This window comes from Aquarana catesbeiana, linkage group LG13 (assembly GCF_042186555.1).
Source record: "Aquarana catesbeiana isolate 2022-GZ linkage group LG13, ASM4218655v1, whole genome shotgun sequence".
Lineage (NCBI taxonomy): Eukaryota > Metazoa > Chordata > Amphibia > Anura > Ranidae > Aquarana > Aquarana catesbeiana.
In genome coordinates this window covers 77,324,735-77,339,085 of record NC_133336.1, presented here as the reverse complement: position 1 = coordinate 77,339,085, position 14,351 = coordinate 77,324,735, and the positions used below count along the sequence as shown (strand labels likewise).

At 44.9% G+C, this 14,351-nt stretch overlaps 1 protein-coding gene across 1 annotated transcript in view; it reads left to right on the top strand.

Annotated features, from left to right (window-relative positions):
- Positions 1–2,355: 2,355 nt before the first annotated feature.
- Positions 2,356–14,351, top strand: part of EHD4 (EH domain containing 4) — a 79,655-nt gene continuing 67,659 nt past the window's right edge. Inside the window, exon 1 of the mRNA XM_073609622.1 lies at positions 2,356–2,794. Within this exon, the coding sequence (XP_073465723.1) occupies positions 2,565–2,794 (230 nt within the window). The 5' untranslated portion in view covers positions 2,356–2,564. The remainder of the gene's footprint in view (positions 2,795–14,351) is intronic.

The following is a 14,351-nucleotide window of genomic DNA, read 5'->3' as shown; positions in this document are numbered from 1 at the left end:
TTTCCGACGGACTCGAGTCCGGTCGAAAAATCCATTCGTCGGTATGCTAGTCTGACGGACATACAACGACGCTAGGGCAGCTATTGGCTACTGGCTATGAATTTCCTTATTCTAGTCCGGTCATACGTCATCACGTTCGAATCAGTCGGACTTTGGTGTGATCGTATGTAGGCAAGTCCGTTGCGTCGGAACTCCATAGAAAGTCAGTCAAAAAGTCCTTCGGAGTTCAGTCTGTCGAAAGTCCGCTCGTGTGTACGCGGCATAACAGGTTTTCTTCTAAGATTGCCCTGTATTTGGCTCCATCCATCTTCCCATCAACTCTGACCAGCTTTCCTGTCCCTGCTGAAGAAAAGCATACCCACAACATGATGCTGCCACCACCATGTTTTACGGTGGGGAATGGTGTGTTCAGGGTGATGTGCAGTGTTAGTTTTCTGCCAAACATAGCATTTTGCTTTTAGGTCAGAAAGTTCAATTTCTTTCTCATCTGACCAGAGCACCTTCTTCCACATGTTTTCTGTGTCCCCCACATGGCTTCTGGCAAGCTGCAAACAGGACTTCTTATGGCTTTCTTTCAACAGTGGCTTTCTTCTTGCCACTCTTCCATAAAGGGCAGATTTGTGGAGAGCACGACTAATAGTTGTCCTGTGGACAGATTCTCCCACCTGAGCTGTGGATCTCTGCAGTTCCTTCAGAGTTACCAGGGGCCTCTTGGCGGCTTCTCTGATTAATGCTCTCCTTGCCCGGCCTGTCAGTTTAGATGGACAGCCATGTCTTGGTAGGTTTGCAGTTGTGCCATACTCTTTCCATTTTCAGATGATGGATTGAACAGTGCTCCGTGGGATGTTCAAAGCTTGGGATATTTTTTTATAACCTAACCCTGCTTTAAACTTCTTCACAACTGTATCCCTGACCTGTCCGGTGTGTTCCTTGGCCTTCATGATGCTGTTTGTTCACTAAGGTTCTCTAACAAACCTCCAAGGGCTTCACAAAGCAGCTGTAACTATACTGAGATTAAATTACACACAGGTGGACTCTATTTATTAATTAGGTGACTTCTGAAGGGAGTTGGTTCCACTAGATTTTAATTAGGGTTATCAGAGTAAAGAGGGCTGAATACAAATGCACGTCACACTTTTCACATATTTATTTGTAAAAGAATGTGAAAACCATTTATCATTTTCCTTCCACTTCACAATTATGTGATACTTTGTGTTGGTCTATCACATAAAATCCCAATAAAATACATTTATGTTTTTGGTTGTAACATGACAAAATGTGGAAAATGTCAAGGGGTATGAATACTTTTTTAAGGCACTGTATATATACAGTATCTCACAAAAGTGAGTACACCCCTCACATTTTTGAAAATATTTTATTATATCTTTTCATGTGACAACACTGAAGAAATTACACTTTGCTACAATGTAAAGTAGTGGGTGTACAGCTTGTATACCAATGTAAAGATATAATAAAATATTTACAAAAATGTGAGGGGTGTACTCACTTTTGTGAGATACTGTATATATATATATATATATATATATATATATATATATATATATATATATATATATATACAGTATGTTTATTTCAAATCTAAGATTCTAGATCTCGATCTATTGGAGGAAATGTTTATTTACTAAGAGAGAGTGGTGGAGAAATGAACAATGAATGAAGTATATAGGAACTTAGTGGTCAGAGTTGGTCTGGTGATGGGTAATAGAAGGAATTAGGAAACGATTGTGATAATTGATGTTATTAAATATTGGACTCCCTTTTCTTTTTTAATGTGTAATTTATTTGTTTGTTTTTGCAAAGACATTTTTTTTGAAAATTAATAAAATGTTTTGGAAAAAAGAACAATTTGTAAACACCATCTTTTTATTCTCCGGGGCCTCTGCTTTCAGAAAATATATAATATTTGGGCATTCTAATTAATTCTCTAGCAAAAAGTGCTGAACGTGTGTGAAAAATTAAAAATAAAATCCTCAGGACAGTCAGTGAGGTAAACTTGCAGTTTTTAAAAAGCTGTCTATGAATATCAAGGTGTTTGGGTGGGGGCTGGGGATGTGCAGAATTCAGATTCATAGATCCTGGGATTGCTGAGACTCATTTTTGGGGAAGACATCTAAATCTGAGAGTTGTAATCAGAACATGTTCATACAGAGCTGTAATCACAAGCAGTAGGTGGATATAGGTGCAGTGAATATTTGGTGAATGCCACATTCTCTGTGTTCCAGAAATCAGTGTCAGGTCTGATGGATGCCACCAGTGCGGGAAGACAGAGTGATGATCGGGAAGGTTCATGAACGCCTCCTGCTGCTCCTCCGCTCACCACTAGATGTCCCGATGAGTCGCCGCCGCCCGGTAGGTGCAGGGTGACATTGCGTGTGATTGGCAGCTCGGTGCTGTGCAGGGCGGGGTCAGGACTCAGGTGACGTGTCCCTGTGTGGTGATAGGCGGATCCTGTACACCGGGGATAACAAGGAAGTGATCGCAGTCCATGCCGGAGAGCGGCGGTCAGCTGGCACGGAGAACACTCGGTGAGGGAAGGACGGGACATGTTCAGCTGGTTGGGGAAGGAGAGCGGCTCCGGCCGTCAGCCGCAGGATGTTCACCAGACGGTGACGGGCGGCCTGCAGGCTCTGTACACCGGGAAGCTGCTACCTCTGGAGGAACATTACCGCTTCCATGAATTCCATTCCCCGGCCCTGGAGGAGGCCGACTTCCAGAACCGGCCCATGGTGCTACTGGTGGGACAGTACAGTACGGGGAAGACCACCTTCATCAGGTGAGGAGGGGGGGTGCTGTGTGTGCAGAGCTGGACCCCTGAATGGAGGAGCGCTGTGTGGGGCCCCTAGAGGGAGGGTGGGTGCTCATTGTCGGGGGCCCAGAGGGAGGCAGGTGATCATTTGTGGGGTGGGGGGCCCCTGGAGGGAGGGGCAGTGCTGGGCCCCTGGACTGGTATGGCTGCCACCCCCATTGTGCCATACATACCACCTACCCCTCAGTGTACCCCCTCTGCCATACACCGATCAGCCATAACATTATGACCAGTGACAGGTGAAGTGAATAGCATGGATTATCTTGTTACAATGGCATCTGTAGGTGGGTGGGATATGTTGGGAAATAAGTGAACATGTTGTCCCTGAAGTTGATGTGTTAAAAGTGGGGGGACAAATGGGTCTGTAGCCGCAGACTGATCAGGGTGCCCATGCTGACTCGTGTCCAAAGCCAAAAGCCCCTACAATGGGCAGGTGAGCATCAGAACTGGACCACAGAGCAATAGAAGAAGGTGACCTGGTCTGATGAGTCACGTTTTCATCATGTGGATGGGCGGGTACATGATTGTCACTTACCTAGGGAAAAGATGGCACCAGGATGCAGTATGGGAAGAAGCCAAGCTGGCAGAGGCTGTAATGATTAAGCACATTACCTTGACCACTGCTGGTGTCCTCTGGTGATATTTTCATATTCCAATAAACTTTACTTGGAGCCCACGTGAGGTGCAGCCATTTTTTATTTTGACATTTTACCATGGAGGTGAGCCGGGGCTGGCACCCAGGTGTGTGTTCCAGTGGGTGTATCAGTTATACCTGGAGCGGGGAGTTCTTTTCACTTGAGCTGGCAGAGGAAGTGCGACGCTTTGTCTAGTAGTGTCCATGTCTCAATGGGTCAGGGCTGTTTGGTCAGCAAAAGGGGGGCTACTCAATAGTAGGTGGGTGGTCATAATATTATGGTTGATCAGTGTATATACTACCTACCCCTATACTGACATGCTTCTATATGACTGGCATGACTCTTGCCCTCACTGTCCCATTCCTACCAGCTGCCCTGTACTATCATCCTCCTGTGTGAATGGCATGACTGTCACCCTTACACCCCTTTCACACTGGGGTGCTTTGCAGGCGCTATAGCGCTAAAAATAGCGCCTGAAAGAGACGCTCCTGTCTCTCCAATGTGAAAGCCCCGAGGGCTTTCATACTGGAGCGGTGCGCTGGCAGGAGGGTAAAAAAAGTCCTGCTAGCAGCATCTTTGGAGCGGTGAAGGAGCGGTGTGTATATCGCTCCTGCCCATTGAAATGAATGGGGCAGCGCGGCTATATCGCCGGCAAAGCTCTTTACGGTGGTTTTAACTCTTTCTCGGCCGCTAGCAGGGAGGTAAAACCGCCCCCGCTAGCGGCCGAATACCGCCAATTAAAAGGTGCTAAAAATAGCGCCGTTTTACCCCCTCCCCAGTGTGAAAGGGGCCTTAGTATGCCAGCTGCTCCTCTACTGACATTCCTGCTTCTGCATTACTGGCATGGTGCTCATCCTCGCTGTGCTGTACATACCAGCTGCCCCTCTATGTATCACCTCTGACATATGTACCAGAATCCTTCTTTGTAACTGGCATGGCGCTCACCCTCGGTGTACCACCTCATGCCACATACACCTGTACTGGTATGCTTTCTTCTTTGTGAATTATGTGTAACTGGCACGCTTTTTAACTCGCCACTCGCCATGTAGCTACCCTTGAACTGCCATTTTTTTTTTTTTTTGTGTGACTACTATGGCCCTCACCCTCTGTGTGCCAGCTCTGCCATGTATGCCAGTTGCCCCTGTACTGACATGCCTGCTTCTGTATCACTGGCATGGCTTTCCCTCTCAATATACCGCCTCTACAGTATATGCCAACTATACTGACATGTTTCCTTTTGTGTGACTGGCATGTATTATTAAACTCCCCATGCTAGCTACCCCCTGAACTGCAATTTTTTTTTTTTGTGTGACTGGCATCACTTTTACATTTCTGTCACCTCTGCCATGAATATTGGCTGCTTCTGGACTGGCATTCCCTTGTGTGAGTGGCATGGCTCTCATGCTCACTGTGATACCTCTGCTTTGTATGACAGCTGCCCCTGCCTTGTGTTGGTGGCATGACTTTCACCCTCATTATACCACCCCTGCAATATTTCCAGCTGGACTGACCTGCTTTCTGCAGTTTGATGGGCATAGCCTTTGCCCTCCCTATACCACCTCCTGCATACATGCTGGCCCCTCCTGATATTACAGGTACAGTCCTGGGGTTTTTAGGAATTCTCCTTCATATGTTCCATGTCATTGGATTTGATATTGTAGCTAAAATAATTCCATTACTATTCTTGAGAAGATTGCTTGGTGTAGGTGCCATAGGTGTTCCAAACTCCAAATAACGTGTGTAAAATCTAACAGTGAGTGTTTCTCTCTTTTAGTCTGTTGAATATTCAATTTGAAAGTGTTTGTTATATTTGAAAGGTAAAAAAAAAATTATCTGTTGATCCTGCCAGCAATTTTGCTTGCTTCCTCTGCTGCACTGAAGTCTCAAGCAGCGTTATCAACCCTGCGCAATTTATCTCTGAACTAAAGAACACCCCCTTATTTTATAGAGGTGCGGAGGGGAGATGTTCTCTAGTCCAAATTAGAAGCATGCAGCCTAGAATGACAACACTGCCCCTGAAGCTGCAGTACAATGAGTGAGCGTTGTCACCTGAGGACGGCAAGTTTGTTACTGGCAGGATTACCGGGTGACAAAGCCTAGCTACAGATTTGTTTTGTTCCTGGGTTACGATATGCTTATGTTTTCTAAACTTTAGTGTTCACTGGAAGACTTTAATAAACTGAGAAGAGTTTTTAAAGCGGAGTTCCGCCTAGGGATTAAAAAAATATATATAATACAAAAGTCAGCAGCTACGAATACTGTAGCTGTTGACTTTTAATATATGGACACTTATCTGTCCAGGGAGCCTGCGATGTCGGCACCCCAGACGATTTTCGGATTGGCTGTCGGGTGCTGCTGCTTCTGCCATTCGTCATGAGGGAAACCGGCAGTGAAGCCTTTCGGCTTCATAGTTGGTTCCGTACTGCGCATGCGCAAAGCTCGCTGCACTTTCTGAATGGCCCGGCGGAGGAGGTGGCCGAACTTCCCACGAACACTCCCCAGAGTGAAGAAGGGTACCTGTCAATAACGGATCCCCCCCCCCCCCCCCCCGAAAAGTGCCAAATGTGGTACTGGAGGGGGTGGAAGAAGCAGATAAGAGGAGATTCCACTTCTGGGTGGAACTCTGCTTTTTAAAGAGGTTGTAAAGCTTATAATTTATTATTATTATTATTATATGTTATTCTTACCCGCACTGTGCCATAGTTTTGCACAAAGTGGCTACTTTCACACTAAGGGGCTTTCCAGGCGTTTTAGTGCTAAAAATAGCGCCTGTAAAGCACCTCTCCTGTCACTCCAGTGTGAAAACCCGAGTGCTTTCACACTGTAGCGGTGTGCTTGCGGGACGTTAATAAAAAAAAGTCCGGAAAGCAGCATCTTTGGGGTGCTTTATACACGGCTCCTAAAGCGCCCCTGCCCATTGAAATCAATGGGTGGTGCTGCCAATGCATCTGCAAAGCACAGCGGCACTTTGCGGGCGCCATTAACCCCTTCATTGGCCGCTAGCGGGGGTTAAAAGCAATTTGAAAACATCAGAAGTCTAGCAGGCTGCCAAGTCCCTGCTGCAACTGAAGATTCAATTTTTTCACGCAAGTACATGCAGCTAGAAAGGTTAGTGATGGTTTGTTTTAATGTGATACTAAAGGTTTTTTTTTTTTCTTTTTTTTTTAGACTCCTGATGTGGGAGAAATAAAGCAAAAACACAGCAAACATGATATACTTACCTGCTCTGTTCAGTGGTTTTGCACAGAGCAGCCCAAATCCTCCTCTTTTTGGGTCCCTCTTCAGCACTCCTGGCTCCTTCCTCCTGTTGAGTGCCCCCACAGCAAGCAGCTTGCTGTGGGGGCACCAGAGCTGAGCCGCAGCTCCTTGTGTCCATTCAGACACAGAGCCCTGGCCCCGCCCCTCTTTTTATTGGGTCACTGACTTTGATCGACAGCAGCGGGCAGCCAGTGGCGCTTAGCTACTGTCTTAGCCAATGAGAATGGAGAGTCCCCGGACAGCCCAGTCCGGGACATCGCTGGATTGAGATGGGGCTCAGGTGAGTATTAGGGGGGCAGCTGCACACAGAAGGCTTTTTATCTTAATGCATTAAGATAAAAAAAAAAAGAAACCCTTCTGCCTTTACAACCACTTTAAAGCTATATTACTGCTCATAAAAAAATATGTTCGTGGTCTGGTCACATAGAAAATTGACCCGAGAAATTGCAGAGCTATATGTTCAGAGTAGTGGTGTGGCTAAACAGCGTTATAAGTACCTTGGAAGAGTTAAAAAAAAAAAAGTTCACATATGTGTGTTGGTGGTATTTTCCTATTTGGCTAAAGTTTAATCTGGAAGGAAACCTGTCACTGAAGAAAGAGCGCAGGGAACATACAAAAGTAACATGCTTCTGCCAAGTCTTTCAATGAACAAATAAATGTTTCACCGTGCTACTAAATTTGTTGTAGGTGCGGAATTCTTAAAGTGGTGGTAAACCCAAAAGCAAACCTTTAATTTTGTTGCAACTTACCAATTCTTAGATGTGATGGCTTCTTCCCCTTCCCTTTTTTTTTTTTTTTTTTTTTTTTTTTTTTTTTTTTAGGCTTTCTTCTGTTTTCACCTGGTGATCTGGTCAGTAAGGCCTCTTTCACACGGACCTAAAAAACTGACAGGCGGACCTGAACGGACCCTCCATAGATCTCTGGAGCCTCGGATGTCAGCAGTGACATATCCGCTGACATCCGACCCGCTCCGATCCGAAAAAGTGTAACGGAGGAAAAACCTACTTTTCCATCCGTTATCAGATCGGGTGACAGCGGACTCTACGGTCCGTCATCACCCGATTCCCCCATAGGGGAGAGCGGCGCTCTGACAGGTCAGCGGGGATCGGCGGAGCGATCCCCGCTGAGCAATCGGATGTTCACGGGGCGGATCATCACTGATCTGCCCCATGTGAAAGAGCCCTATGTCAGTATTTTTTTCAAAAGACAAAGCTGTCCTGCAGACGTAGCAGTTATAGGGATGAGAGAAGCCATTTAACACTGGCAGGAGTACTTATAATGATCAGCTTATGTTTAGGTAAACCTTTATGCCAAAAGGAACAAGACTGCTGTGACTGATTTATAAAGAATTAGCTGGTTTTCATTTGTTTGTGCATTAAGTGATTAAATACAGCATTGTGTACATGTACGCCATTGTGTTATACTGGGACCTTTGGCTGCAGCTGTCAGCCATAGCCCTGGTATTAAAATTTTTCATCTGGTAATTCCATAACCTGTAAAAATGATCTGAGCGTCTGATTAGCCAGTAGATCACTTTCACAAACAATGTGAGGGGTCCACTAACACCCCCCCCTCCCCCCAACTCTCCAGGCGTACCTTGTTTTCCGGGCTCTCCCATCGCACCAGGGAGTCCGGCGGTTGTGGACACTTAAAATAGAGGCGATTTGGACTGGAATGTCTCTGATAATCTCTATGGTCTACGAGACGACATGGCAAGCATTTTATCATTTTCGGTTTAGAGAAAATGAAAACCGAGCCTTTTGCTTTCCAGGAAAAAAAAAAAAAAAAAAGATTTTTTATTTTTGATCCTATGCTTTAAAAGGGTGGAGGAAAGATCTGGGGTCTTGTAGGTGTCTCCTTAAAGAGGACCTGTCATGCTTTTATTGCTATCAAGAGAGATGTTTACGTTTTTTTTTTTTTTTTGTTTTTTTTTTAAGCGCCTCCATGCTCATTCGCAGAGGCGCACACATATGTAACCAGTGTTCAAACCACACATGTAAGGCATTGCTGCGTACATTATAGCGAGAGCAATAATTCTAGCTCTAGATCTCCTTTGTAACCCTAAAATGGTAACCTGTAAAAATGTTTAAAGCGTTGCCTATGGAGCTTTTTAAGTATTGTACTTTGTCATCATTTCAAGAGCGTGTGCAATTTTAAAGCGTGACATGTTGGGTATCTATTTACTCAATGTAACCTCATCTTTTAGATTTTACCAAACAATGGGTTATTTATTGTGTTGTGGTGGTTTATTTTTTATTTTTTCATTTGCAAGGTTCGATGTGTTGCGCATTCAGAGATGGTGTTCTGCATACCTTGGTTGTAACAATTGTTTATTTGAGTTACTGTTGCCTTTCTACCATCTCGAAGCAGTCTGCCCATTCTCCTCTGACCTTAAGGCCCCTTTCACACGATTGGACCGTTCAGGTCCGCCTGTCAGTTTTGACGGCGGACCTGAACAGGTGCTCCATGTTAGCCTATGGAGCGACGGATGTCAGCGGAGACATGTCCACTGACATCCGACCCCGTCCGATCCGCTAAAAGCAGACGGATGGCCCTATGTCCAGGTCCATCGCTGGCAGATCAGATCGGGTGAGATCTGATGGAAACGGACATGCTGTCTGTTTTCATCCGATCCCTCCATAGGCGGCAGCGGCGCCTGACAAGCCCCTCCCCGCTCAGTGAGCAGAGAGGGACCTGTCATCCGCCGGCTCAGCAGAGCTCAACGGACTGATCTCCTGCTGAGCCGGCGGGCAGAGGCGGGCTCCGTGGAAGCGGAGTCCGCCTCGTGTGAAAGGGGCCTAAGGCATTTTGGTTCACACGACTGCCGCTCACTGGATATTTTCTCTTTTTCTCTGCAAATCCTAGAGATGGTTGTGCGTAAAAATCCTAGTAGATCAGAAGTTTTTGAAATACTCAGACCAGGCCGTCTGGCACCAACAACCATGCCACGTTCAAAGTCACGTAAATCCCCATTCTGATGCTCAGTATGAACTTCAGCAAGTAGTCTTCACCATGTCTAGATGCCTAAATGCAATTGCTGCCATGTGATTGGCTGATTAGCAGTTTGTGTTACCAAGTTATCGAACAGGTGTACTTAATATAGTCGCTGCTGAGTGTATATAAATTATATTCTATTGTTTGGGGGTTGTAAGTAATTTAGTAAAGTAAAACAAAAAATACAGATTTTGAAATGTAAACAAAAAGTGTGAGAATAGGCCTGGTCTTCATCTACTAGTACATCTGCTAGGACTGACAATGCCCCTTGTTTTCCTTCATCCAGAGTGTAGGCAGCCTAATACAAGAGGTGTGTTACTGGCCAGATCACCAGGTGCAAACAGAGGGGGGAAAAAGCCTTTGACCCCTTTCACACTGGCGTTCTGTGTGTCCGTTTGTCCATTTTTCCTCTGTCCATTGATGGATGAAAAAATGGACACCAATGTATTTCTAAGGTAAGTGGATGTTAGCCTTTTTGTTAACATCTGTTTTATTTATTTATTTATTTTCAAACAGAAGAAAACCCTATTTTTGCATTAGTAGTTAGAAGCCGACACCTGCCAACTTCCTAGCAACTGATGACTCCTCAGCTATCAGCAGGATTGCGTGGCTTGCCGGCCCACTATTCTTCAAATAGAATTCGGGTCGGTAAATCAACTTTCGACTCATTGGATTCTAATCGTTCCAAGAATTTGAAATTCGTTAGAAAATGGATGTACACAAACAAAGGTGACTGAACGGATGAAGCCAACGGAACGCTCTTGTGAAAGGGGCCTATAAAAAAAGAAAAGTCAGCCACCACATCTAATGATTAGTGAGCTGCAATAGATTACATCTTTTGATTTGGGGTTTATTTACCCCTTTAAGCGCTTCCGGACCGCCCTCCACGTACTTTTACTGCGGCTGGGCGGTCCGTTAGTGCAAAATCACATACAGATATGTCATGGCCTCTCCCGGGTCTGGGGCGCGTGTGCCGCAGGCAACCCGCTCCAGCTGTGATTGGACACAGTGGGAGCCAATCAGCGGGTCTGGCGGACCCGATGTTCACCAGCACCCGGCAATCTCTCCCGAGAGAGGCAGAACAGCAGTCTGCCCATGTAAAGGCAGATCGCCACTCTGTCAGAGGGGAAGATGGGAAGATGGAGATCTTGTGTTTCTGCTAAGCAGAAACAGGGATATGTATGTATGTATTCTAGCAAAAATTGTCGCTCTGTTTGTTTATAGCGCAAAAAATAAAAACTGTAGAGGTGACCAAATGCCAAAGCCAAAAAAGAAAGCTCTATTTGTGGGGGAAAAAATACGTCAATTGGGTACAACGTCGCACGACCGCGCAATATTCAGTTAACCCCCCTGGCGGTATTCCCGAGTATGGCTCGGGGTAGGTTTTCAGTACCAAAAGCGGTATCCCCGAGCCAGACTTGGGATCGCATCGCAGGATCCATGTTGAAGTTACTTACCTTGTCCCCTGGATCCTGCGATGTTTCCCCGCAGTGATCTGCGAGCCGCCGTGTCTCGCTCAATTCACAGTGCCAAGCTCCTTCCCTGCGAGCGGTGCGACGCACAGGGTCTGAGTTCCGTGCCAAATTCAAAAAGCAAAAAATACAGTATAGATACAGTACTGTAAGATTACAGTATACTGTATCAAATAATTACACATCCCCTTTGTCCCTAGTGGTCTGCCCAGTGCAGTTTTATATTAACTATTATTCTTTCTGCCTGGAAACTGGTGATTGTCCATCGCAACCAAAAAATGTCCGTTTTACATCAAAAGTGCTTTTAGACCAGCTAGAAAACAGCGATAATAAATTAGAATCACTTGCAGAATTGAGGGATAGTGATTTGTGGGGAAATTCGTCATCAAACACTAAAAGTAATGACAGCGACAATTCTGCAACTGAGCAAATTTCAGTGTTTTTGATTTGATTACATTATTGAATAATTTTTATTATTATTTCTTTTAATTATAGTTATTTTATTATATTTTTGATTTCTTTTTTCAAACTTTATCATACCTGGGATGTCCACTAGACTCTTGTTTGAACAAATTTTAAGTTAGTTATTCCTAAGAATTACAGTCCTACAATATAAAACGCCAAATTTCCGTGCAAAATAATTGTACCGCTTTCAGCATCAAAAATCTGAAATAATCATACCGCCAGGGAGGTTAAAGCAACGTAGTCCCATATTGCAAAAAATGACCTGGTCATTAAGGGGGCGCATCCTTCCAGGGCTGAAGTGGTTAAAAAAAAAAAAAAAACTTGCAAGACCATGGCATTATGTGCTAGTATGCATTGCATACTAGCACATTATGAAATGCTTACCTTAGAACGAAGCCCTCCAGCGGTGTACTGTCACAGATGACAGGGCTTCCATCGTCACCCGATCTTCCTTCCGGGTTCACGTGCCCCGGCCACCTGACTGGCTGAGCTGCAATGACATCACTCCTGTGCATGTACCGGTGATGTCAAGTGCAAATGTAGGAGATATTCCCTGTACCCACAGGTAAGCCTTGTAGGCTTATCTATAGGTGCAAGTTTAAAAAGGAGCTTTCTTGTAAGCGCAGTTGGGAGCGATCTCTGAAACCGTGGCACCAGGGATCCTGGGTGAAGACGGCGGGACCAGGGATCCTGGGTGAAGACGGCGGGACCAGGGATCCTGGGCTGGTGATTGCCCTTACAACTGGAGTTCCTCTTCAAGTAAATCCTTCCTGTCCAGGCAATAGAAAATATATATATATATATAATATGTTTATATATATATCTTGTACACATTCTATATATACATATGCGCACATTCCTTTATTAGCTATTATTAGTCATCTCTTAATCTTTTGAACCTAATAATTTGACTTTGTGTACCAAACAATTCTAACTAACAATTCTTGGACTCCTCTTTGGGAAGGTTTATTTTCTCCCTCTGAACTTCCATGTACCCCCCGGGCAGGAATAAGCATTGTTTTTGGTTGACAGTTGCAGGGGACATGTTTAGATTAATAGAATATATATCTACTGCGGAGCAGAGGAAGCAGAACTTTGTATTGTGGAGTTCAGGCTCAGGACATGCTAGTTCACACAAGTCTGAACTTTTTGGCAGCGGAAAGGGATTGCTAACATAGGCAACTTTCGAAAACTGCACACTCTCTAAAATGCTTCAAATGCAAAGTTCTGTTGAATAGCTTGTGGGTTGTCGTTTCTACTTGTACAAAGTTACTTTCATGTGACTAATGTGGGGTTTAGGCCAGGCTTCTGTTTTACCAGCTAAAGTGATTACTACCATCATTCAGAAAAGTTCAATATGTTGTGGGTCTCCTGTATAGACATGGAGAATATGTCAATCTAGTATGAACCCATCTTATTCCCACTGTCTGCTTATTAGGGCAGATTAGAAAATGGAAGCACGGTTCTGATTAATAGGTACTGGAACCCCGGACATTTGCCTCAATATTTAACAGGAGCCATACCTATGGGCTTTTGCTGCAGCATTCAGAACTGTAATCGTGCATTGGCTGTTATACCCAAACAAAAAGGTATACAATTCTTTACTGGCAATCCTGGCTCTGCCTAATCTGCATAATCTGCATATTGCATAATGTATACAGCATAATGACGTTCTTCCGCCCATCAGCACTAGGATCGCCCATTGGAATCTCAACCATGACACCACCTGCCTGGAGTTTGCATGTGCCTGTGTGGGTTTCCTCTGGGGACTCTGGTTTCCTCCCACACTCCAAAGACCTACTGGTAGGTTATTTGGCTCCTATCTAAATTGGCCCTAGTATGTATGTGAGTTAGGGACCTTAGATTGTAAGCTTCTTGATGGCAGGGACTGTTGTGAATGTAGAATACATATGTAAAGCGCAGCATGAATTGACAGCGCTATACAAGTAACTGTAATAAATATACATGGGCCAGGGAATCTTGTCTGTTTTTATGTAGATGTACTTATAGAGAGTATCTTATTATAACATCTGACCCCAACAGGCATTGGTTACAGATGTAATGTGTTACAATGACTACACACCTAAGTGGGTTCAAACTGCTTGCTTCTTTCACTTCCTTGATTAGGCATCCACAGGGCTGTCATCAGGGGGTATGCACACACATGCGCACACAAGAGGGGGGGGGGGGGGGCTGAGAGTGCACCGGTGTGAGGGGGCTCCGAGCATACAGCTGCTGGATTGGGATATGTCTTTTGGGCAGAATATAATTTCCTTCTGTTAAACCTTGAAAGTACTGATGACTTATAATACACTGTGCATTTTCATGACATTGTAAGAGTGTTAAAAAAAAAAAAACCATTGTGTGCACTGAAGGACTTAGTGGGATGGCTAGCGACCAGTAGGCAGGCCCTGAGGAATGTTGGTGGTCTGGCCCGGGGGGGGGGGGGGGGGGGGGGGGCGCTGTCTAAGGGGGCCCCACAATTTCTGATGGCTGCCCTGGTCAGCCATATGTTATCTGATGTATTGGGGGGTGCCATTACCTATAGATGTGTTTTTGATATGTAAAAGCCTAGGTTTAGCCAATAAATAAATAAATAAAAATCAGAACAAGGAACATGACTTACTATCTTTGTTTAGTTGAAATCTTCCATACTCCAGTTTCCCCCCCTACCTCCACTGTCTTAATCTTCCAGTCCGC